The sequence below is a fragment of the Haliaeetus albicilla genome, chromosome 8, assembly GCF_947461875.1.
Source record: "Haliaeetus albicilla chromosome 8, bHalAlb1.1, whole genome shotgun sequence".
NCBI classification, from domain to species: Eukaryota; Metazoa; Chordata; class Aves; order Accipitriformes; family Accipitridae; genus Haliaeetus; species Haliaeetus albicilla.
Window position 1 is genome coordinate 44,699,372 of NC_091490.1, and position 24,419 is coordinate 44,723,790.

General features: G+C 46.6%; 1 protein-coding gene across 2 annotated transcripts; it reads left to right on the forward strand.

Moving 5' to 3' along the window:
• GNA11 (G protein subunit alpha 11) lies at nucleotides 1-23,327 on the forward strand. 2 transcript variants are annotated; one of them, XM_069790691.1, is made up of 7 exons: nucleotides 1-19; nucleotides 11,823-12,007; nucleotides 13,620-13,774; nucleotides 14,785-14,913; nucleotides 16,343-16,472; nucleotides 17,237-17,390; nucleotides 19,071-23,327. In XM_069790691.1, the coding sequence occupies exons 2-7, from the start codon at nucleotides 11,861-11,863 to the stop codon at nucleotides 19,259-19,261; spliced, it is 906 nt and encodes a 301-aa protein (XP_069646792.1). In that variant the 5' UTR covers nucleotides 1-19; nucleotides 11,823-11,860; the 3' UTR covers nucleotides 19,262-23,327. The 2 variants fall into 2 exon arrangements, with proteins under 2 accessions (XP_069646792.1, XP_069646791.1); XM_069790690.1 differs by lacking the exon at nucleotides 1-19 and adding an exon at nucleotides 7,178-7,377.
• Nucleotides 23,328-24,419: the final 1,092 nt, after the last annotated feature.

The window sequence follows — 24,419 nt, forward strand, 5'->3', positions numbered from 1 at the left end:
CAGTGCTGGGCGGACTGAGGTAAGGCAGTTGCAAGGTGCCACGGGAGAAGGGGTGTGCTCAGGATGAGGTGCTGTGAGACAAGCCTAGCTGTGACCTGCTGGCACATGTGGGTGTCTGGCACGGGCTGACCTGACCCAGTTTGTCCTTTCCTTGGCTCTCGGTAGGCACTTCTGGACCACCCAGTGACCCTTTCCTCCTACCTTTTGGAAAACATGCCCTGTTTTCTGTTGGCCCTGGCTTCTCCTGCTTCTCTGTAATGGCTCTGCCTCTGTCCTCCTCGAATCAGAAAGCCCTCTCAGTGTCGGTGGTGTGCTCTCAGGAGTGACAGTTCTGCTGGCATGAACCCAGAATGTGCCACCAATGCCAGAACAGGTCCTCAGCATCACAGACATGATGCAAAGGCCCTGGTACTTTCTAATGCAGCCTTGCTGTTGTGGCCTGCCCCACAGAAAGTACTGGGTATGCAGCTCCCTCCCTGAGGAACCTGTGTCCCTGTTCAGGGGAGTGATGGCAGAGAGTTTGGGGAGGAAGGGATGCACTTGCCTTTCCACGTGCGTTGAATGTCGTTGCAGATTAAGTAGGGAGGGTATCTGACACAGCAAGATTGCATGTCATGCTACTTCAGTCTGCCCAAGGGGAAGGGCTGAACGCTGGAGTAACTCTTGTCCCGTGACAGTGGGAGCTTGCAGTTGTGCCTTTGAGGACTTGGGCAGCTCCCAGGGTGCTGGTAAGGGTTGGGGCTGAAAGGTAGACAGGCCAAAGAGGAGTCATGGTGCATGGCAAAAGCAGGCAGAAGAGAGGGGGAGTCCAAGGAGCAGTGGCGAATCTCTGTGAGAAGGGGAGAACTCAGAGTAGGAGTCATAGGCCTAGTGTTTACAGCTGGGGAGGGAATGGGCTTTGTTTTTTAAAAAAAAAAAAAAAAATTAATCCTGCCCAGTAACTGTAGGTGACCCCATTACCCCTAAGCCTGCAGATTATGGTCAGCAGGTCTCCAAGCTGGATGAAAAGCATGCTCTGGCCCTTAATTGTGAGCTCATTTTAAAAACACACACATGAGAAATAGATCAAGTGTCCTCTCAAGCACCTGGGCAGGAGTTGTTTTGCCTTGCTTTGGTCCTTAAGCACCTGTATACACCAGGAATTCAACTGTCCCTGCACAGTCCTCACCAGGGGTTTGGTGGCTGGTCTGCCTGGCCCTGTGGGGCTGACCTGGCTGCCTGCATTCCCTGGCTGGTGGCACAGCTCTGCTGCATGCATATGAGGGATGCTCCCAGACCTGCTGCAATCCCTTCTCCTTGCTCTGTTCCAGAGACTACTTCAGTGATCCCAGTGGTCCTGGCTGCTCATTAGTGCTGATGAGAGCTCAGGGTAGTGTCTAACTGATGTCAAGATGGCGTGAGGGAAATGCTGCTGCTGCTGCAGGTGTAGACAGGAAACCTTGAAAGGGATGAAAAAGGAAGGGAGCAGGTGTGAGGCTACAGAAACACTTGGGAGGGGCTTTAAAGTGTTGTTTTTAAAACGGAAAACAGTGAGCAGCATGAAGTCCAAATCAAGAAGGAGAGTGTTGTGTCCTGTTCCTCCCACCACCCAGCTTTAATGAGAGCCTTGCATCCTAGTACAGGGCTCAGCAGGTAGCAAAGCTCTGCTGTGAAATTCAGAAGGTATTTTGACTCTTGGACCTGTAGCATGGGGCTGGGGGCAGCTCATCGAACTCCTCTGGCTGGCTGGAAGGTGGGTCTGTGAAAGGGCTGAGCTGGGTATTGGCTCTGGGGTGCCGCACAGAGGGTTATGGGGAGAGCACGTGGCTGGCCAGGGCACTCTGGCACCGGGTCCCCAGTCCCTGTCAGCACCCGCTGCTCTGTGGGTAACGCCTGACCCAAGGAAAGTGGTCCTGGGGTGACTGAGGTACAGGGATGGAACTCGGCCGCTCTGATTCGATTTCTCTCCCACCTCCAGCTGCTGCCACTCCTCTTCTGGAGCAGTCGGGGGCGGGCGGCGGTCGGGAAGCTGACTCTGCCGGTGGAGGAGCGGAGCTGGGGGTCCCGGGGCGACGGGTGCGCGGCCTCGGGCGCTCGCAAGCGGCTTGTGCGGGGGGAGTCCGGCGCCGGCTCTTGTGCCGGGGCAGGCTCCTCCGGGGCGCGGCGCCCGCTCCGCTCCGCTGCCGCCCTCTGCCGAGCGCGGCCCAGCGGCGCCGCCCGCGCCTCGGTCAGCAGGCGGGGCCCGCCCGGGGCCGCGGCGCCCCTCGGCCGCGCTGCCCCTCGGCCGCGCTCGCAGCCCGTGGGAGCGGCGCGGCGTGCCCGCGGGCACGGCCGTGGGGACCCGGGCCCCTCCCGGCACCGCCGCGCTCCGCCCCGGCCCCCGTGGGGGAGCCGAGCCGAGGCGCGGCAGTGGGCGGCGGCGGTCACCGGGGCCTGTTCTGGGGGATGCCTGGGGAGAAGGGGTTTCGCTTCGGGTCTGAGGCTTAAACCAGGCGCTTGCGTCAGCTGCTGCGTTTCTGCCGCAAGGCTGGAAGCGCCCGGTGGGCTGCTCCTGGCAAAGACTTTGTGACAGTAACACACCAGCTGTCTTCATTTTCTCTCTTGCCTCTTGCAGACCACCTCTTTGCTTTCTCCTCCTCCCTTCTTCTCCCCGGTGATGTTCCCCCTTTTGTTTTGATCTTGCTGTGTACTCTGAGCCATTTGCCTTTCCTTCAAACTACTAGGAGACAGCTACCAGTGCCTGCTCGTGATCCCCCCCGCCCTCCCATTGTGCTTCTTGGGAAAGGGTACCCATCACACACTGGATGCCTCCTTACTTGGGAAATAAGATTCTAGCTCAGCTCCATGGGATTGTCAGTTCCTGGAGAGACACTGAGGAGTGAAACCCTATGCTGCATTTTTCCAACAGCTAGAAGGTATAACATGTTGACTGGCAGCAAGGCACTACCAGCTGACAGAAAATGTCACCCCAAAGTTGGGGGGGGGCGGTATCTGTAACCCTGCACCACCTCTGCTGCTGAAAGCTCACCTGAGAGGTGAATTGTAGTAACTAGTTCTTCCCAACAGCTGAAGGAAATGAGGAAATGGTTCTGCAACTCATGAAATAATTGCAAAGCAGAAGATGTAATCAGGGTCCCGATTCAGCAAAGTATGTGCTAAAAGGGGCATGTGCTTGGCTTCCAGAATATCTGTGTGTGTGTGTGTGCAGCTGAACTGGGGACCTTGTGCTCAGAGCACCTGCTTCCTGCATTAAGATGGGAACAGTTCTCATTGTCTGGTTGCAAGCTGCTTTTTTTTAAGTAATGAAAATTTTCCTCGATTCAGTTGTTGATCAAGCAGCTGCAGCAAAATGCAGCTGGGCTGTCCCTGCTCCCCTCTGCTCTCGAGCATCTGGAACTCAAAAGCACCTAAGAAATGGGGGCAGAATGGAGAAAGGGAATGGGACTTCGAAATGTCTGCAATGCTATCCAGCAAGGTGTGCTGGTATTCTGATGGGGCCAGTGACTGAACACCCTTTACAAGGGCTGGGCCCTTCCTTTCTACAAATGAATGGAGGTCATCGTTGTGCTTAATATTAACTGCTGCAAATGTGGTCTGTGGAAGTAGTTCCTCTGAAGTGGCCTGACATGTTCAGGATCAGCTTTCTGGGAAATGCTGCTCATTAAGGCCCTCATGCAGGACTTGGGAAGCCACAAAAAACACAAGGATTCCCCCCCCCCCCCCCCCCCCCCCCCGCTGGAGAATAGAGGTGGTGCTAGACAGATTGGCAGGAATTCCCCTGCTTAGGCAAGCAGCTCCTGATCAGAGCAAATACTATCAGAGAGCATGTAGCAGTAGGGGACTGGGGAGGATGCCTGGAAGTCAGTGACATCTGCTGACAGCAGCAGTTGTGAGAGGCTGCGAGAGAAGGGTGAAGGGAGAGAAAGGTAAGGAGTTGAACATCTGAACAGACACAGCAACCCAGGTGGGGCAGGGAAATGGAGACTGGGGCTTGGGGAATTGCACAGCACACTGGTGACAAAGCTGAGGGAAATCCCACGTCTCGTGTTTTCTAGCTGAGCCCTCTGAGCACTGAAACTTTTCCATTAGGGCAGAAACAGAAGGAGTGGACAGACTATTGTTGCTTGGAGACTACCCGTTCTGTCATCCTTAAATCGATAGTTTGATCAGGATTCATCAGAACTGATATCTGTTAGCAGGAACCAAGCATGTGGTCCAGAGGATGGATGCAAATTTCGTTACTCCTTTTCTTTTGGCAAGCTGTGAAAGTTTCTTCAGGATCTTCTGGCGTTTAGATTTTGATCCTGCCCAGGGGAAGGTAACCAAAACAATAGCCTCTAGCATATAGCACCTTGTGGTTCAAAGCAGCCTAGCAATCCTAACTAGAGAACTCTTTAGCATGGTCCTGAGACACAGTATCTACCTTGTACTTGCAGCCTGAGGACATGCAAAGAGGATAAGTGACTTGCCTAAAGTCAGAGCAGTGTTGCAGGGGTTGTAGGAACTTAAGTCTTCCTGTCTCTTCCTGCCTGCTTAAGCACCATCCATAGATAGAGTTCCAAGGGGCAGAAGGTCACACAGAGCAGCCCACTGTGACTTTGATTCTGGATGTCCTGAGCACCTCTATCTGTTGAATAATTTTCAGCTGCCAAAGCAAAATTACTACACCTCATTCACCAGGGATCAGTAATGAGGGAGTAGCAGTCCTTTCTCAGCTGTGGAGCATCTGGAAGAGAAAGTAAGAGAACATAGGAATGGGAGGTGAGTATCGATGCTGTGAAAGGCCACACTATGGAGAGACCACTAAAAAAAAAACACCACTAGAATCTTCTTTTAATTGAGGCCAAGAGCTCACAGGTGTAAGAGGAGCATCTAGAATTTAAGTGGAAAACAGTACCTGTTGTTTGTTAGTATCTTGTGTTTCTGTCTCAGCCAGGCTGCTGTGAGGCAGGGTCTGGCAAGCCATGGCACAAGCGAGGCAGGTGACAAGGCAGGTATGTAACAGCTCTATTGTGCTTTTTTGGACCTTTAAAAATACTGGTTACATACAGACGTCCAGGCAGAGTCGACTAGGAAGGGTGAGTGAGCCCACCCCAGGAGGTGTGGGAACACACTGCAAGCAGACAGGATGGGCAGTGTTGGAACTGGGTGTCCCTAAGGTCTCCAAAACACCAGCAGAAGCACCTGCAAAAAGAAGAACAAGAGACTGGGTAAACTGAGGGGTTAAGGGAGTTGAAAGTGAGACAAAGAAACAACACCAGATGGAGCAAGAGAAGCCAAGACTAGCAGGGAGAGAGGAAGGTGGGAAGAGACTTCTCCTTTGGAAAGTTAAGTGTGCATCTGTTTACCTTGCCATGTGGATTATGCTTTGCCTACTCCCCTCTTTCTAGGAGGAGAGATTTGAAATGAGAGGCATGTACTAAAGCACTTACAGATCCATAGGGCTGGGATGGAGGGGGCCCTGCTGAATCAGGATACACGACCATCCCAGTATAGCTTGTAACAGCTGGAGGCCTGGCATCCATCTGAAAGGAAGGTGGGAGCTGCAGCATGTGGATTTTGGCAGCATCTGCTGCTGCATGATTTGGCCATGGAAGAAAAGAATCTTCTGAATGTCCAGAATTCTTTCTTTCTGTATGGAGGGCTATGGGGAGAGCATGTGGGTGGCTGGGGCACCCTGGCACCAGGTCCCAAGTCCCTGTCAGCACCTGTGGCTCTGTGGGTAATGCTTGACCCAAGGAAAATGGTCCTGGGGTGGCTGGGATACAAGGATGGGACTTGGTTGGTCTGTTTGACACCCTCCCTCCTCCCCTTACCTCCACCTGCTGCTACCCCTCTTCTAGAAGGGTTGGGGATGAACTGTGATTGGGAAGCTGACTCTGCAGGTGGAAAAGCGGAGCTGGGAGGTCCCAGGCAGCCATGCAAGTCAAGGTGATGCATGTGCAGCCATAGGTGCTCCCCAAGCAGTGTGTGTGTGAGGGGAGTCCAGGGGCCAGGTCTTCTGCTGGGGGCAGGTTCCTGTGTGGCATGGCAGGCTTGCTCAGAAAGACAAAGCTCCACCGTCAGCTAAAGGATGAACACGGGACTGTGCCTTGGATGGGGTGTGTCAGCCTGCTGGTTGGGGTACCTGTTACAAGCAACCAGGTCCTAGTAAGAAGCAATGGGGAAACCAGTGTTAAAGACAGCTTTGAGAGCCCTGTCTGGAGGGAGGCAGAACGAGGGAGGACTCGGAGGTGGCATCCAGGGAGCTTATCTGACAGGCTCTGTCCCTGTCTGGCTTGGCTCTGGTGAGATGTAGTCGGGAGACAGCAGCAGCCAGAGCCTGGGAGCGCTGGGCTGGCGCTTCTGCGCCTCGTCTTTTTTCTCCTCTGCATCGAGGACTGCCGCAGCCGTGGGCGGCAGAGGGAGGCCGGGCTGGCTGGGTCTGCGGGGCCGACAGCTGAGGTGGGCCCTCCCCCGAGCAGGGCCAGGCCTGGCTGGCTCCGCCGAGGCGGCGCAGGGCACCCCCGTATGGCGGGTGGGCCCCGAGAGGTGTGGGAAGTGCCGCAACGCCCAGGGCCGCGGGCCCGCCCTGCGCCGCCGTCCTAGCGGCCCCAACGGCCCGGCGGGGCCAGGCCGCGGGCCCGCGGCGAGCAGGAGGGCGGTGCGGCGCTAGCTCCGCGCTCGGCCGCGACGAGGCCCCGGCCTGCCCCCGCGCCGGCCGCCCCCTCGCCCCGGCCCGCCCCGCGATGGGCGCCCCGCTCCGCCACCGTCCCACAATGCCCGGCGGCCCCGCCCCGCTCTGGGAAAGCGCGTCCGCGCGCCCCTCCCCGCTCCCGACCGGCCAACCAAACTTGCGCTCCGGTTGGCCGCGGCGCCCCGCCCCGGCGGCCCGGTGCCGCCCCGCCGCGCTCCGCGCTCTGCCAGTGGCGCCGGCGGCTGTCAGTCAGCGCTTGTTTTCGGCGGCAGCGGGTTGGGTTGCGCCGGCTGGTCGCTGGCTCGGCGGGGCTGTGTGAGGAGGGAGCGGCGGGCGGCGCAGCCGGGCGAGGGCAGCGCGCTGAGGGGGGCGGCGGCGGCGGCACTAGGCCCGGCCGCAGGAGTTGGGGCCGAGGCCGGGGCCGGGCCGGCGCCGCGGAGGGAGGGCGGGGTGGGTGAGGGAGGGAAGGGAAGGGGGTGCCGGGCGCGGGGCCGGGCCGGGCCGGGCTCCCGGCCGTGCGGAGGACGGTGGTCGGTGCCGGGGGGGGGTGGGGGGTGGGCGGGGGCGTCCCGGCCGCGCCGCGACCATGACTCTGGAGTCCATGATGGCCTGTTGCCTGAGCGACGAGGTGAAGGAGTCGAAGCGCATCAACGCTGAGATCGAGAAGCAGCTGCGGAGGGACAAGCGCGACGCTCGCCGCGAGCTGAAGCTGCTGCTGCTGGGTGAGGAGCGCCGGGGACCGGCCCGGCCCGGCCCGCGGGGCCGCCGCTCCCGCCGCGGGGCCTGGCCCGCCCGGCCGGCCCCGGGCTCGCGGCTGCCGCGGGGCTTGACAGGTCCGGGTGGCTGCGCGGCCCCGCCGCGGCCCGGCCGTGGCAGGGAGCGGGCGTGGTGGGGAAGCGGCGGGAGCCACCAGCGATCCCCGCCTCGGAGCCTTGCGCTCGGGGTGGCCTTCCTATCGGTGCCGGGGCAGGCCATCTCATTGGCTGCCCTTTGTTTGTTTTTTTTTGTGATGCGTTCTCTGTCAAGATGGGTTTTGACATAAGCAGGAACTATGAAGCTGAAATGAGTGGTTCTGAATGCGGGCACGCACACACGCGCCTGAAAATTGTCTTGAGGAAATGCTGGCCTTTATTAGTGTGTGAACGTTTGCTGATGGAGGTGATGCTTTGCAGTGTTGCCAGTGAACTTCTGGGCCTTGAATGAACATCTGTGGAAAAATTGTCCTCCAGCTCCTAAACCACAGAGTTCCCCTTGCGCAGTCCTGGGAGGGTTAGCCCCTCAGGGTTAGCAGCTTGGTGTAGTGACTCTGAAGGGAGATGAAGCAGTAAGAATGCACGAGTTCTGTGTCTGATGAGGAAATGGCTATAGTGTTTAGCATTACCTTCAGAGGTAGAAATCACCTATGCAGCGATAAGGATGTAGGTGTTCAGATGGAAACATAGTAGTGTTCTGTGGTTGTGCAGATGGGTAACTGTTCCGTGTTTAGATAAGGTTTATAGGGATGGCTAATCAGTTACAAGAGCAGCCAGCTAAGATTTCAGGCATTTATATCCTTCTTCAGCAGTGAGTTTGATGTTCATGTCCAGGTAGCCCTCAAATTTAAACTGAAGTTACAGTTTTCGTGGGTATTGTGATTTGTCATTGCTAGTGTATGTATCCTGCTTTGTGTCTTAAATACTGTATCATCTTAAGCTGAAATATGAAGCAGATTTGATGGATTGAGCTTATTCACTTGGGGTCTGTCATGAGTTGGCAAACCATTAAGGTACAGGTGAAGAATTAGGACAACCCTTGTGAAAACAAATGTAAAACTTTACACAAGTGAAGTGAGACTGTGTCTGTCCAGTCCTTTGGGGGTCTGCAATACTGACATTGTTGCACAATGATAATTAAGTGAAGGCCAGGGCTTTCCTTCTCACCATGAATTCTTGGCGATTAACATGTTGCCGTTCTTCGGGTGAAAGGTAGAATTGAGGGCTTGATGTTTGTGGTCTTTGAAGATGCTGTGTCAGTTTCTGTAAGGCTTCTTGTAGATGGGGGAATGTGTCTCACACTCTCATGCTTCCCTAAAGCAGTCCCACAGAAGCAGCTGTTTCAAAATAGGTTGGCACCATAGGATAGATCTGGGTTAAGAAGATCCCACTGGATCTAAAGGTAACACATTAGAAATAATTCAAATTGCTCAAGAATCCTTTCTGCTTTTCTAAAAGATACAGTTAAGTAAGATTCAGCATCAGATTTAAAAAAAAAAAATTATATGAGGTGGTTAGTACTGGATAAGCAATACTAGTTTTAGGATGTGTTTGCTGGATGCTTTTCACTGGATACATCACATTGCCCACCTTAAGTTGTGGCAGGTAATGTGTGTTCCTTCTCCTTGACATAACTGCTGCTTGCGGGGATTTCTTCTGTCTTGCTCCTATTGTGTGGAGTTCTTACATTCACAAGTATTAGTGATCGTATTAGTGAGAGGGCTTTCCCAAATCTTCAAAATTTTGGAAAGAGTGCATGTGTGGAGGGAGTTTCTGCCTCGTAGAAAATCTGGTAATTTTTCTTGTCACTACATCTAGTGACAGTTAATTTGTTGAAACTTAAAACAGAAAATTGGGGTGAAGAATAACAGTGCTAATGAATGATGAATCTGGTAGTAAGAAATTTAATTTTAAGGTATTGGACATTGCCCTCTAGTATAAGGTAGTCATTTGTCTTTTTATTGTGTGGGGAGTGGGGAGAATATTTCATACAAAAATAACTTGTGATTAAGCAGGGGATACTGTTGACTGAGTAATGTATTTACAAGTGCCTGTCAGGTACTTGGGGGTCATTAATAACTTACTGTAAACTCTGCCGCTTTCACATGTTGACAGAAGAAATGTTGAATTCAGCGTATCTCCTTGTCTCAACATTGTCATATTAAAAAAAGGTTATTGTGCTCTTATAAGTGTAGGAGACCATACGCACCAGAGCTTATAATGTTCTGGTGTAGTGCTGTGCTGTATTGTTGATGGTGTACGTAAAAGCAAGAGGCACCTTTTTTTAAAAACAAAAACAAACACACCCCCACACCCCCAACTAAAAAATGGGTGATGATGGAGTGACAGGAAGAATCTGTGTTTGAACTCTTAAGTTCTAAAGTAAGTGAATGGCTGGTGCTGAGGTTTCTCTTATGTTTTCATTGTTGGAATGCTTTGAAGCACACCCCCCCCCCCTTTTTTTTTTTTTCTCAGTTTTGGTCGCTGTGGTGAAAGACAAGGAAGTATTTCTCACCACAGTGAGAGAAACCGCAAAAGATTTCAGTTTCCAGGTTTCCCCCCCATTTATGGTGTAGCTTTCTGTTTGAGATGGAAATAGTTTGCTACATATTAATGGTGTTTATAATGTTGATTTCTAACCATGCTGACATAATTTCTGTCAGTTCTTGGACATGGGGAGAGTTTGTTTATTTTAAACATGCTGCTTCTAGTTATGTGCTTGCTGCTTTTATTTGAGCATATTTATTTGTTTGCCTTTTAGCCTGGCACTATAAACATGAGTAACTGAGAATCTACATGTGAGTAGTAATTGTGTATTGTGATGAATGAGATCCTGTCTTAATATATCTATGCCCTAGTGTGAGGCGAGTACCTGGTGGTTCCTGTGCTGAAAGCCAGGCCTCTGCCAGCATGCTTATTTGTAACTGTAGATCAAAAGGGTTTGTCACTTATGTGATACGTTTTAGTTTTTGCTCTCAGTAGTCAAGTGAGCTGGGCCACTGTATTAAAAAGAGCTGCTTTTTATATATATATATATATATTCTGCATATTGATAGCAGATTTTAGAAGATTGAACAAAAGTACTCAGCAGAAGTGTCAGTGGTATATGCTTAGTCTGTTACTTGTGGGATGAAGTGTGGAGGTATGGTAATCACATGCAAGACTTGACCCATATGTCCGTTCCACAAAAGGTACTGTGTGTATATATAGAATGGAAGTTGCTGGGTAGTTTCCATAATACCAGTTGAATCGTGAATTTAACAAGGCTGTGTAATGGCACAGATACTTTATCTGATGATGTTTTTCTCTCATACTTGCTATGTTAGAAAGTTCCCACTGTCTTTTTATATCATCTGTTGGCCTTCACATGTTAAATGACACTTTTCTGGGGCCATAAATGTAGGAGTGGGAGGACCTGCCCAACTGACTGTGCAGGAAGCAGGAGTTGAAAGGGCTGGACTGTTTAATGCTCTGGCATTGGTGCGAGTGTGTCTTGCCCTCCCATCTACTCTAAGACCCAGCTTCTCTGGGGCAGTAAACCTGTGTAATAAGGAACTGGTAGCCTTGCTGAGCAGCATGCTGTCTGTTAGGGATCTACTGAGTGCAGACAGCTGTGAGCAGCATCCTACTCTATTCTCCCTCTCAGTTGTGTTTTTTAACTCTATAATGTCCAGAGGCTGCAAGCAGTTTTAGAGGTATCTTGCCACAATGATGATTATAATTTCGGTCCTTAAGAGCAAACGTTATGGTTGCACAGTAGTTTGGGATACTAGGCAGATGCACTGACTGGATTGTTTATGTCAGATGGATAAGCAAGTAGTTTATTGAGCTCCATTCTCCTTTAGAGTTGATTTTTCTGTTGTGTTCAGTTCTTTTCTATGAAAAGACACGTAGTCTATAAGGTAAAGAGTGTTTTGTGCCAAATCACAGCGAAAGAAAATTTGCTCTTTACTGTGCAAATAGGCTTGCCCTGGCCTACTCACTATCATCTTAGTTTGCAGTACTCACTAACTTGAGAGTGCATCTGGGCCCTCTCTGGCTGGTGCTGATTGTAGTAGCATCTTGCTGGAGTATCTGGGAATAGGTCAGGTGTGACGGACAAGGGCCTTTTGACGCAGAACATGTGGGAGTGGCTGTAATGTGAGCTTTGGAGTAAGTACTGGAGCTGCTTTTGAAGGCTGATGTAAAGGACAAGATGTCTTCCTTCTGTGCTCTTAGGTTTGTAGTGGGGTTGAGCAGGACCATTCAGACTATCTTTTAATATTCTGGAAAGTGGCTAAAAAAGTGGTTGGAAGTAGTGTGTACTTGGGTATAGTAATAGGAACTTTGGGGTATGATGTGATTGATGTTAGCTTGCTTGCTTCTGTAGCAAGCCTTGCTTGTGATGACTCCTAACTCTCTCTCGCATTCTGTAGGCACTGGGGAGAGTGGAAAAAGCACGTTCATTAAGCAAATGCGTATAATTCATGGCTCAGGCTACTCTGAAGAGGACAAAAAAGGCTTCACCAAGCTGGTGTACCAAAACATCTTCACTGCCATGCAGTCAATGATCAGGGCCATGGAAACCCTGAAGATTCTGTACAAATATGAACAGAACAAGGTAAGTTTCTCACAATTTTTGCATGTGTCTTTAGGCAATGGGGATTTTAGGGTTTGACTCTTAAGTTCCTGTTTGTTTGTGTCCTTCTGCATTGCAATGTCAACCTCTCTGAACTCCTTCCCATAAATGTTTTGTGCTTAAGAACTGCTTTTTATGACATTTTGTTGATTCCTGACTCCATTTACTTGATTGTGTCAAGGGATAGAGCAACTTTCTCAGGATGGTTTGTGCACTGGTCTGCATAGTGAGTGGTGGGAGCAAAGGATTGGGATACAACATAGGGTGTAGGAGGGGTGACCTTTTTACTTATTTCAAGGATTCAGTGTCGGGCTTTTCTTTGCATGAGTTGCTATTCACATCAGAACTTGAAGCTGACAAAGTACATGCTGGACCCAAAAGACACCTCTGCTCGTAGTTATCACTCTTACTGCAATATGTCAGTTTTTCTGATAGGTACTGACCAAAGGTACAAACCTTTCTTGAAGAGTTTTGGTCTCAACCACAGAAGTGTGATTTGAGCTGAAGTCTGGCGTATTGATTTTGGGTCTAGGAGTAAATTTTTCAGCCAGATCTGGCCTAAATTATTTTAGCTTTTTTGGGGGAGGATGGGGAGGATGAGGGTGCACCAGAAAATTAGATTTTGTTAGTGTGTTTTGCTGCTTTAATGCTTAGTACCTTAATATTTTTAAGTGAAATTGTATTTTATCTGTTCTGGCACACAGTAACTTGGGTTTTTAATAACTGTTTATAGGGGCTGGATGGTGCACCAGGAATTCCTGAACCTGAACACCTTTTTTCCTTTAGAGAGGTTCTGCAATCTCAGTGATGAGAATAGGCAGGGTGTGAGGGAGCTTGCCTTGCCTGTGCTTTACCTGGGGCATGGTCGAGGTGTTTTGATAGGTATAATCTCCCAATTTTTACTTATGATAACATGTGCAGAACTTGGCCTTGTTTTTTATTTTTCCTGGTATAGGTGGTATAGGCAAAAGCCCCTTCCTGCGGCAAGGGTACCAAAGATTTCAGAAAGCAGCTTGGTGTCAATAATAGCCTCACAGATGCCACAGGCTGTAGTCCTGTAGGACTGTAGTCCTTCCTTTGCTTATAGCTTGTAGGGTGGGCATTTTATTTTCCCTCTCAAAAAGGATCATTATTGAAGTACGCTGAAACAATGTCTCTATTGGTATTCAAAATGTAGTTTAAAATTTTTTTTTGTAAGAAACTCAAGATAGCTACTTGTTATCCAACTGCGGTTTAACCTCCTCAGAAGTTGGGCAGTCTGTGGTTCTTCACAGTGAATGCTCTGCCTTGGAAACCACTGTGTTTCAAAACACCTGGTGATCTAATGATAAGTGAAACCTGCTGCTGTTTTACAGCTTATTCTGTGAAGAAGCATATGATGCTTTGGGGAAATTTTGCTGATGTCTGCTATGTCTTAGATGTATGGTTTACCCAGGTCTTAGCAACCTGATCCACAACCAGCCCGTGGATCCTTGAAGTCATAATGTAAGGATTTAGTTCATCTGAGAATTTTCTGCCTGCCTGTGACTGGTACCCCCTGCTCCTGACCGCTGCCCCCCAGCCTTTTTTTTTTTTTATGCTTTTCAATCTCCAGGCCAATGCAGTGCTGATCCGGGAAGTGGATGTAGAAAAGGTCATGACATTTGAGCAGCCATATGTAAGTGCAATTAAAACACTGTGGAATGACCCTGGAATACAAGAGTGTTATGACAGGAGAAGAGAATATCAGCTTTCCGACTCAGCTAAATAGTAAGTATGTAACCACTGACATGCACTGGTAGATGGTAGTGATGGTCTAACAAATAATACCTGTCCAATTTTTTTATTGAAGTCTAGAGTTTGTTTCAAAGCGCAGGAACAGTGCTGTAGATTTCGCTACATAGTTTGTTTAAAGTGCCTTTTATCTTTTTCATTGAGGCAGATGAATCTTGCTAGTGTTGTAGACAAGCTGCACAGTCTCTGTTGGCTACGTGTGTTCGGATAAAAGTCATAGACATACGAGAAAGGCACTTTGCATCTATCACCCAGAAGTATCCTTAGGAAAAGTTAAGATGAAAGGGCAGTGGGAGCAGGTAACTGGTAACTTGTTTGAATCTGGCTCCAGAAAGGCAAAGAGCTTTGCCGGAGATTGGGAAGCTATGTTTATTTGGGGATAGATTTGGATCTGGGAATTCCTTACCATTTTGCTACTTTTCGTGAGGGTATGAGGTGCTCTGGTGAGTGATAAAGACAGTTGTTCACACATCTATATGCTTCTGGATATACCTGAGGCTAGAATCTCTACCTTATGCTGTCTGTGTTGGTCCTGGCTCTTAGGCAGCAGAAGTGTTGCTTTTTCTCTTCAGGTTTGTCCTTTGGCCTACAGATGTACATGGATGTATAACTTAATGGATTTATTATTAATAAAATCTAAGTCTGGTGACGTAGGTTCATTTATAAACAGAAAACCTCAGATGAGGCTTGATTCTGAAAAATAAGCATGTACTGTACTTAAACTTTGTAGTAAAGATTGTATTCCACACTCTTATACAGAGTTGATAAAGTTGTCCTTAATATATCTGTTTAACCTCCAAAGGGGATGGCTGGTGAATTACTGTTCCCCAGATGTATTCTGTTATTTTTCCACATCATATTTTAAATGGTTCAGGTGACTTCTGACTTCCTTTATGCTAGGGAAAGACTAAACATAGCAGTGTTTAAATCTGTATATTTATGTGCTGCAACCTAAGGTAGTTTTTTTTCCATTGTGCTTCTTGTAGCTATCTTAGCGACGTGGATCGTATCGCTACCCCAGGATATCTACCAACTCAGCAAGATGTGCTACGGGTTAGAGTTCCTACAACCGGTATCATAGAGTACCCCTTTGACCTAGAGAATATTATCTTCAGGTACTGAAAGTGTATTCATGTTACAGCTGAACTGAGAGAGGAGTGATATGGTTTCAGGAAGGATGAGTTCTGGATTGCTTTAGAGTGTCCAGGTGCTTAGTTCTGAGGCCTGAGTGGATGTATGTGCTGTGATGTTATGAAGTACTGCTGACAGGTGCTCCTGTAATGGAGATGGTGTAACATTTATTCTGATTAAGGGAAGACTCCAAGCTGAAGCATACACTGTCACAAAACAGAACATGCTTTTGAATCAGTGACACTTAAAGCCCAGCTAACCAACTTGCTGGAATTGGTGTCCTTCCTGGGAAGGATTGCATTGCTGGCATCTGAGGCTGAAGTGGTGGCTTGTGAGGCAGCTGAGTGAACTGTTGGTAGCTTAAGCCACCAAGGAGGGGTGGGGGAAGCTTGGTCTTGGCAGTGCTTGACTTGAAATTTATTTCCCTTTAAGAATGCTTAGCTCAAGCAACTTTGACCATTTATTTCTCCTTCAAAAAGAGACCACTTTTTGTGTGGAAGTACTTCCTTGTATATGATATCTAGCATTTGCCTTCAGAGATGGTTTTGTGTGCCTGCCTTGTGCTCTCAGGACAATGCCAAAACTTGCTGCCTATGCTGCTGCAGCAATAGATGGTATTTGGAGGCTCAAGCCAGCAATCGAGCATGGCATAAGGGGCACAACGACACGCTTGTCTATGGCAAAGTAATTTTCTCCCTAGCTCTCTGGTACTTACATGCTCCCTGCCCTTCTCTGCAGCAGTGTTGACATTACAAGAGAGGAATAAAGAAGCCTGCATCCTCTTTCTTAAACCATTTAGTTACAGATATACAGAAAGTTACTTTCCCTGTTCTGGTTTGCTGACCTATGAAATAGGTATAGGGTTTTATCAAAGGTGGACCACGTGTGTCACACTTTAGGTGAGTGACAAAATAATTTTGGTGTACTATACGGGTGGGACTTGAAACTGAGGAGCTGAAGCATGTAACTGTTAAACAGCACATTCTAAGAAAAGTTTAATAACTAAAGAAAGCTCTCTGTGCAAGAGAAGTTTTGAGGCAAGCAGATGCTCTAATAAAAAATAAAAATATAGTTTGCTCATTTGACAGGGCAGAGTGTTGAAGGACTTGTCTTTTCAGACTCAGGACTGCTACTTAGCAAACCAGAGCAGAATGCAACTAAAAAGGGTAATGCTGATATTTGGGATTTGAATTTGGTATCACTTGCCTATGGCCATCTCTTCAGTTTGATGTATTTCTGGAACAGGATATTTTGTAAATTGATGGTTTTGTTAGCAAGCACATATTATTACGTCCCCATGCCAGTTAACTTGAATGGTAGAACTGCATTCGTTGTCATTTTATGCTGGCCCTTTGCATTCAGATAGGGAACTGCAGCTACTTCTGTGATACTCTATGTATTTCTCTTCCTTAGAATGGTGGATGTTGGAGGCCAAAGATCAGAACGAAGGAAGTGGATCCATTGCTTTGAAAATGTGACTTCCATCATGTTTTTAGTAGCACTTAGTGAATATGACCAAGTTCTGGTGGAATCTGATAACGAGGTAAGCCAAAGAATGGGAACTCTGCAGGAGGGTGGAAGGAAAGAAGGAATGTCTTTCTAGCTTCTTGGAGGTTTGTACCAAACTGCTTGGTGCCAAGTTGGATTAGAAAATATTGTTGGTTTTGGCCTTCACTTCTTCCTATTGCAAAGGGAACATGAGCCTCAGTGGGTCATGATGTCCCTGATAATGGAAAATGCACAGTGCATTCAAATCATCTATGCTTCTGAAGTAATACTGAAATACTCTGGAATTGCCGAGTTCTGTGTGTCTTGGAAGGTACTGTGCAATGTGACGGCATGCTCTTAAAAATCACCCATTCCTCTTTTCTGCACTAAATTACTTTGTGCCATGACTGCTCTCTTGTTAGATAGTGACTGGTCTCTTTGAAGGTGCAATACTGAATTTTTGCACTTGCTAATAGATTAAAAAAATGCCATTAGGAAACAGCAGTTATTCCTTTTCTACTAGATGAAACGTGTTCACAAAGCTTCGTGGTCAGTCCTCTCACGTGACTGTCAAAGCATAAAATTACTTTTAAGCCTTTTGATATGAATGGCTTGCCAATTAAATGAAGCTTGAGTCCATCAGATTTTGCATTTCCTTTGCATTTACTGGCGCAGCTTGAGCCAGACCCTACCTGGGGCCGAAGTATTCTGTGTACAGTATCTGAGATGCTGGATCAATACAGATCTGAGTACGTGTGCAGGTAGCAGAAAGGCATCTTAGTGCTTATATGTGAAAACAAGGCTTTCTTTTTATTTCAGAACCGGATGGAAGAGAGTAAAGCTCTCTTTCGAACCATTATCACTTATCCATGGTTCCAAAATTCTTCTGTTATCCTCTTTCTCAACAAGAAAGATCTGTTGGAAGACAAGATCCTATATTCCCACCTTGTTGACTACTTCCCAGAGTTTGATGGTAAGTGTTTTTTAATGAGGAACACTTTGTAGCTAGAAGAAGGGGTGGAGTTTGTTTGGTTAGAATTTTTTTGGTTTTTAAAGAAAACTCAGATCTAGAGATGGGGAAAATATCTTAATTTGAGAAGGAATACGTACAACAATGAGAAAATGTCAAAAAAAAGTCTTAATCATATGTAGATAAGTGGAATCTGATCAAATGATCAAATAATGAACCTCTCCTAGATGACGAATTACATCTGCGCCACTCCCCGATATGCACTTCAGAGTGTTAAATAGTGGAAGTCTAACTTTCCTACCTGTACACTTGTGCATATAACCCATTTCATAAACATGTGATGATTTACTGGTATACTGAGCATTTTAACTGTCTAGTCAAGAGGTGACTTGAGTCCTTGTTCTGAGAAACTGACTGGTCAAATACCCAAGCTGTTCAAATGATGGTGCTGCAAAATCTCATAGCATGAAATTCTTATTAGTGTGCCATCTGCAGTTGTGAAAAAATAGTATCTATGGGAAACAGAGAAATTCCCATCTGAAACAAAATTCCTTAGCCAAAATAGTATTTCAAGCTCTTCAGTTGAGTGCATTTAAAGTTGGCTGGTAACATATCTGTACAGGGCTGAAAATAAATAAAAGTAGTGGAGAATGAGATCAGGCAACACACTTGGTGCCATGCTCTCATGTATTAACTCTGTCATTATGTGCTTTAAAAATACAAGCTAAAGGAAGAATTGTGATTTTGCAAACAGCTTTGGTCTTTTAAACCTAATGAAATTGCTCCTTATTAGTTGTCCTCCCACTTCTGGAGTTTCATGCCCCCTGCTGTCTGAAAGCACAAGCACTCTGAAATTGTCAGTGGTGGAAAACATCACGTTTTTACAACAGGCTAGGAATGGCTGGTGAGCTTATCGGTCAAATAGTGCATACTCCTAATATAATTTAACAGCTAGAGATGAGATCGCAACATCAGGAAGTGTCATCTACTTTCAGTTTTTTCATGTAAGTATTTACTGTAGCTCCTCCAGGCATGCTGCATGGCTTGTGAGTGGGAGGTAGCCCATCAGACCACCTCTCAAGAGACGGTCCTTGCCATGGACAATGTGACAACACCAGTACTGTGAAAGAAATATCAGTAGGTGACTTTTTTCTGAGTTGTCATCAGCAATATGAAGTAAATACTGGCAAAAATTCCAGTTTTTAACTCCTGTGAGTTGACCAGCCAGACTGCAGTTTTGGCTGAATGTGACCCTTGTTTGCCAAACATATGCTTGTGTCCTTCAGCGCATAAGACCCATCCGTATATTAGGAAGAAATACACATCCTGTCTCCAGAAGAGAGCATTGTGTTATGTATATCCAGCATCTGTCACTGTTATCTAGTGAACACAGCACATACAGGGTTATACCAAATGCTGTATTTCAAAGCACGGTCTGAAATGATGCCTTGGTGTCTGTCAAAACTCTCAGCCTTGGAAAAATGCCTTTTGTAGGTTTTGGTTAGATAACTGAAAAGCATAAGACACTTCAGCTCCTGGGACTTTTATGCAACAAATGATCTTAATTTCTTCTTTATAGCTCTGTAACCTGTAAGAAAAAGTGCGCTGGCAATTATTCTGATGGGTCAAACTGGGGGATGCGCTTAGCATAAATCCATTAACTAGCTTCTTTGTTTGCTGCAGGCCCACAGAGGGATGCGCAGGCAGCCCGTGAGTTCATTCTCAAGATGTTTGTGGATTTAAATCCCGACAGCGATAAAATCATCTATTCTCACTTCACATGTGCCACAGACACAGAAAACATCCGTTTCGTCTTTGCAGCTGTCAAGGACACCATCCTACAGCTCAACCTGAAGGAGTACAACCTGGTTTGACCTGCTCTGCTCTTGGCCCCTTGAGAGGCTTCATTGTGAAGAAAAGACAAAAAAAGAAATTTTAAATATGACAGGAAAAAAAGTTTTAATTTTTGATGATGTAATGATTGCAAATTGTCTGATCTGTGGAGTGGCAAGTGCTCAGTGTTATCCTGGAGTCTCATGTCTCTGTCCACAGAGTAGTTGATTTCATATTTTTAACAAATTGCTTTTATTTCACAGTTAACGGGGATATGCCTCATTTCTTCAGCACCTTGCTTACTTCTTAATTTTTGCCAAACAGCTAAGGCAGTCTCATCTTGAGCTTTCCTTTGTTGCTTAGCCACTTTTTTTTCCCCGTTTCATTCCCATGGTATATATAGAAAAAAATAACTTTCCAGCTGAGATTGTGAATTCACTGGACTGTGGGAGTACAGAATGCTACTGGTCCCTTTGCCTTGTGCTGTAGGGTGCCTCTGGTGTAATTTGCTAATCCTGCTTGCTTCCCCCCTCTTCCCTTCCCTTCCCCAGGACACGCTCCATGGTTCACTGTGATGAAATGTTGGGGAGGAGCGATTGCTCTCCAACTATTGTGCAAAAAAAGAAAAAGGCAAAACAAAACAAAAAAAGCCATCACTTTTCCATTCTTTATATGTTTTAGTTCTGAGTTATTTTTTCTTATCAATTATAAAAGGTATGGAGACTGTGATTTTTTTTTTTTTTTTTTTAAATTATTGATGTTCTATACATAGTTTGCAACGTGTTGCTGTATTTTGTTCATGGACTACAAATGATGGAAGCTCTTGGAGCAATAGCTGCTGAGCCTGGGGAAGTGCCTGACTGTAACTGTTCTTTTTTATTTTATTTTGTTTTTATTTTTTTCACACACATACACACATCCCCCCCCCATACCACAAGCGCATGTGCGCACGCGCACAAGGCTCAGTTTGCAGAGAGAAACTATGTTTTGTTGAGTAGAGTATATGACATCAAGTGAGCAACTTCTCTATGCAGCAAATATTAAAAGCACACTGAGTAATTGTGGCATTTAAACATCAAACTTTGGCTGGATTGAAAATCTTAGTCTCATGCCACCCTCTAGTTCTTTTCTTGCTGCTAGTAGCAAACAAGCCTTGTTTATTGCATTTTGTGTCAGTGTGTTGAATGACTTTGTAAGAATTCCTTGGTCCTGTCCAGCTTGCGGATTTTTAGAAAGGACCAGAGTTGGTGGGTGACAAACTTTGGGATATAGGTAGGATTCGTACTTGAAAAGATTGAGGATAGCTCTTGGAGGGAGTGGCAATTCTCTCTCTCCTGCTTATGCATTCCCCTGAGGCACATGCTGCTGTTTCTCTTTAGAGGAGTACGGATCCTCTTTGGAAGACTTGCACACGTACTTGCTCCAGGGTGCATGTGATAATTGAGTTACAGTAGTCATGGCTGGAGCACGCGGCTGCTATGGAATCCAGAAAGCCCTGCTGTGGTTGCACTTTTGGTTAGCAGGAGAGTAGAGGCAGAGACAGTAGGGTTTGCTGGTGCAGGTGGAAGGTAGAGTGGAAGTAGTTCTGGATTCTAGATGCCAAATGAAACTCCACTAAGTAGAAGGATGTGAAGCCTTTGCACATTAGAGAGCTTTTTCCAGGAGCTGAGGCAAGTGAACAAATGTGCTGAAGACCTGTTGCCAGCCTGGAAGATAACTGCAGTGGCAAGGCAAGGAGTCAGTAGGAAACAGGGAAATCTGACCCACCTCTGGATGTGTGTCATTTATCCATCACTAATGCTTCTGTTTCGATTCCAACAAGTAGCATTGGGTCCAAATTCTCTGGATCAACCAGATTGCCCCCTGGAAGGCTAATAGGCTGCCAGTAGATAAAGACTAAATGAGCTGCACTGTTGAAGGGGGCTGTTGATATTTTGTCTCTTTTGTAGACAGAGCACTACATCAGTGTTTTGCACAACATGTAAGAGTAAATCTTAACTGTTTGAGATGCTTAAGATGCTTTGATCTAGAACACTAAAATATGGAGGGATGTGATTTTTGAGTAATTATGTTTATAGGTCCCTCTTGTTTTCCAGAATAGCTGAGGGAAGGCTCTGTACGTCTCAGAGCACTACAGAAGAAAGCAAGCTCTGCTAAGAGTGATTAGAGAGCTCAAGTTGGAACAGTAGCCATGGGACCAACAGTTGAAGAGCCAGTCTGGCTGAGTGGTGATGCTGAGGGAAACACAGCATCTCTTTAGACTAGCCATGCTCTGGACTGCATTTAACACTTGGGAGGAATGAGAGGGATTCCCATGTGTCAGACAGCTTTGCATCAATTTTACTGCTTTTTTTGTCTTTATGCCAAAATGATCCGTTTTGTAGAAACTGTCCTATAAAGAGGAATTTATAATCATCTTCGTGTATTCTAAGTGCTGTTCATCTGAAGCAGGTGGCAGCACCAACCTCTTGCTTCTGTGATCCTCTTGTAAATGGTTCACACTACAACTATTGCCAGCAACAAACCTGGCACTGAGATACACAGGTTCTTGGAAATAACTTCCCAGAAGTTTTTTTTCCAAGGTGAATGATGGTGGTACTTCCACTTGAATCAGAAACTTTTTTTTTGTTTTGTATCCTCCCCTTTTTTAAGAGCTGCTGCCCTGGCACAGGAGGAGGGATCTTGGCTTCTGTCTCTTGCAGAGTGAATCTGCATTGTTGTGGGGAACTGTGGGAAGCTATGGGCATAAGGATTTTGGCATGTGCTGTACCTTACTGAGCAACTGCTTGGTGTAGATGTTGGCCTGATAACTAACTTGGTGTGATGATATTGCAAAGGGAAGGGGAGAACATTACCTCATTCTGAATTAGGGGAGGAATGGGTCAGACTTGTACACATAATCTGGAGTTGTCTGTGGACTATATTGTATGTGAGAAGATACCAGTGTTAGCACGTGCTTTTCTTAGCAAGCAGTAGCTTGTGTGCCTCCAGCTTGGCCAATGAAGCATTCCTGCAGAACTGGTTCGTGTCTCTGTTGGCTGGCCCTTTGGCAAATACCTGCCCTAGCAAAAGTGCCAAACCTTAAACCAAACTTGCCTATATCATCTTTTCTGAAAGTGAGGCCAGTCAGAATTTTTTACAGGTTGAGACAATAGATTGACCTTCAGAAAAGAGGTGGAATTGGGTTCTTGTAGAGAATCTAGAATCTTGAGTCTGAGGAAGCGGTCTCTTGGCTAACCTCTGCTCCTTGTGCACTTTTTATCTTTGTTCTGCTGAAGAAACCAACATGCTCTGAACAAGTTTGAAACTCAAAGTCAGCGAGGAGAGGACCATCCCATTTCTTTGCACCATTCTGTGTGGATTGGCTACCTGGTGAGCAACAGCCCCTTTCTGCTTCAGCTTGTCAGATAGCTCCTGCCCTTTCTGCCTGTCTCCCCTTCTCCCGGAGCTGGATTCTTTGGTCTCTTGTTGTTGCTTCCTAGCAATGTTGGCCTTGCGTTCAACTATGGTTTTTCTTCATGTGTTTTATTGGGTTTAAAAAAAAAAAAAAAAAAAAAGTACTTCCGGAGTGTGCTGACCATTGTATTGTACTGTACAGAGCCCAGGTTGTTAGAGTCCAGCAGAGATGAAGTGTGTTATGCAGCACCCAGTTTTTTAAGAGTATGGTTTGTGCCAATGCCCCTTCTTTAGTAGTGCCAGAGACTCTTTACAAGTGCCAATGTGGTGGAAATTATTTGGTTATACTTGTATATTATAGGATCCTGATTTAAGACAATTTAAACATTATCCTATTTAAAAAGATACTATATAAAATGCTGTTTTTAAACCTTGTCATTTGCAATGCATGTATTGTTGTGCGTGTTGGGGTGGGGGGAGGGAAGAGGGTAGGGTAAAGGAGTTTCTGAATAAGATGCCCAGTGTCAGGATCTATTCAGGCTCCAAACTGTCTCATTCCAGTCCAGGAGTGTGATTGTTTCTTGGAATGATCCCACTCTGACTGCTGGGCAACAACCCTTATTACAGAAATATCTGATGGAAATTGATTTTCATATCTTTCTCCTGAAATAAATTCTCTGTTTGAAATTGGAATAAATTTTGTTCCTAAAAGCTCTGGTGGTCATGCATGCATTTCTTCAATCCTGTCCCTCCTCTCCCCCTCCTTCTGGTTAGCTGAACAAATTCTGTACCCTGTGGGACCTGCATCCGATTGAAGCACAGTCTGCCCTACTAGCTAGCAATGTTGTCCCTGCTCAGAAAATCAGGACTCTGAGGCATAGAAACAAAGTGTGTTTTGGTAAATATAAGGTATAGTATGCAATAACTATATATAACATACTGTACTAATAATTCTGAAGTGTGAACAGTGGCTGACCAGGGTTTTAAGATGTAGGGATGCAATGGTGGCACCTCAGCTTAAAATTTTACAGAATTTTGGAGTAGAATTGCTAAGTGAAGTTGTCAGTATTTGCTGCTGCCTCTTGCTGTAGTGTCAGCCCATTTCAGGCACATTTCTTGCAGAATATAGTGGAAATGTTGGTGGGACCAGATCTGCTTCCAGTCTTATATTTTAGCAATGTGGACTGAAATATGCAACACTGCTTAAATTTATCCCTTTAGGAGTGCAGGGATGGATGATTGTGAAAGCTTTCACAAAGGGATTTCCTGGGATGGAGTTCCTAGAATTTAATTCTCCTTCCCTGGGATTGTTCCCCAGGAATTTCAGATTAAATCAGCTGGGAATAGGTAGAGATGTCTAACTTCCTCTGTGTAAGGTTTCCTGTGTGTTTTCAGGAAGCTGCAACCAAGGATGTTCTGCTGCCTTCTATGTCATTTAATGCACAGGTGAAGTTGCAAGTACTGGACAGCCTGAGATGTCTTGAACCAGGAAGATCACTCCAATCTGGTTCGCCATAACACTGGCAGGTATTTGTGTCATTGCTGTTTTCTAGTTAAGGGTGAATGTACATTGCTTTTCTCAGTAGCTCTGTGTTCTCACCAGCCAGAAAGCATGAAATAGTAGCCGAAAGAAGTGTGTTTGGTTTGTTGTTTATTTCCTTCAGCTCCACATGGGTCATGTGTTGTGCTGTTCTTTGCAAAGAGAGCATAATATGCTGCATTTAAATAAAGCATAGTGACAGATTCAGACTCTTCAAGGAAGAAGGTGAAGTCTTAATTCCCAACTGACTGTGAGAGGGCCTT

Coding starts and splice junctions, on each gene's coding strand:
- GNA11 (XM_069790690.1), top strand. CDS start 7,242: ATGACTCTGGAGTCCATGATGGCCTGTTGCCTGAGCGACGAGGTGAAG. Junction 13,775..14,784: donor CTTTCCGACTCAGCTAAATA/GTAAGTATGTAA, acceptor TGCTTCTTGTAG/CTATCTTAGCGACGTGGATC. Junction 17,391..19,070: donor CTACTTCCCAGAGTTTGATG/GTAAGTGTTTTT, acceptor TGTTTGCTGCAG/GCCCACAGAGGGATGCGCAG.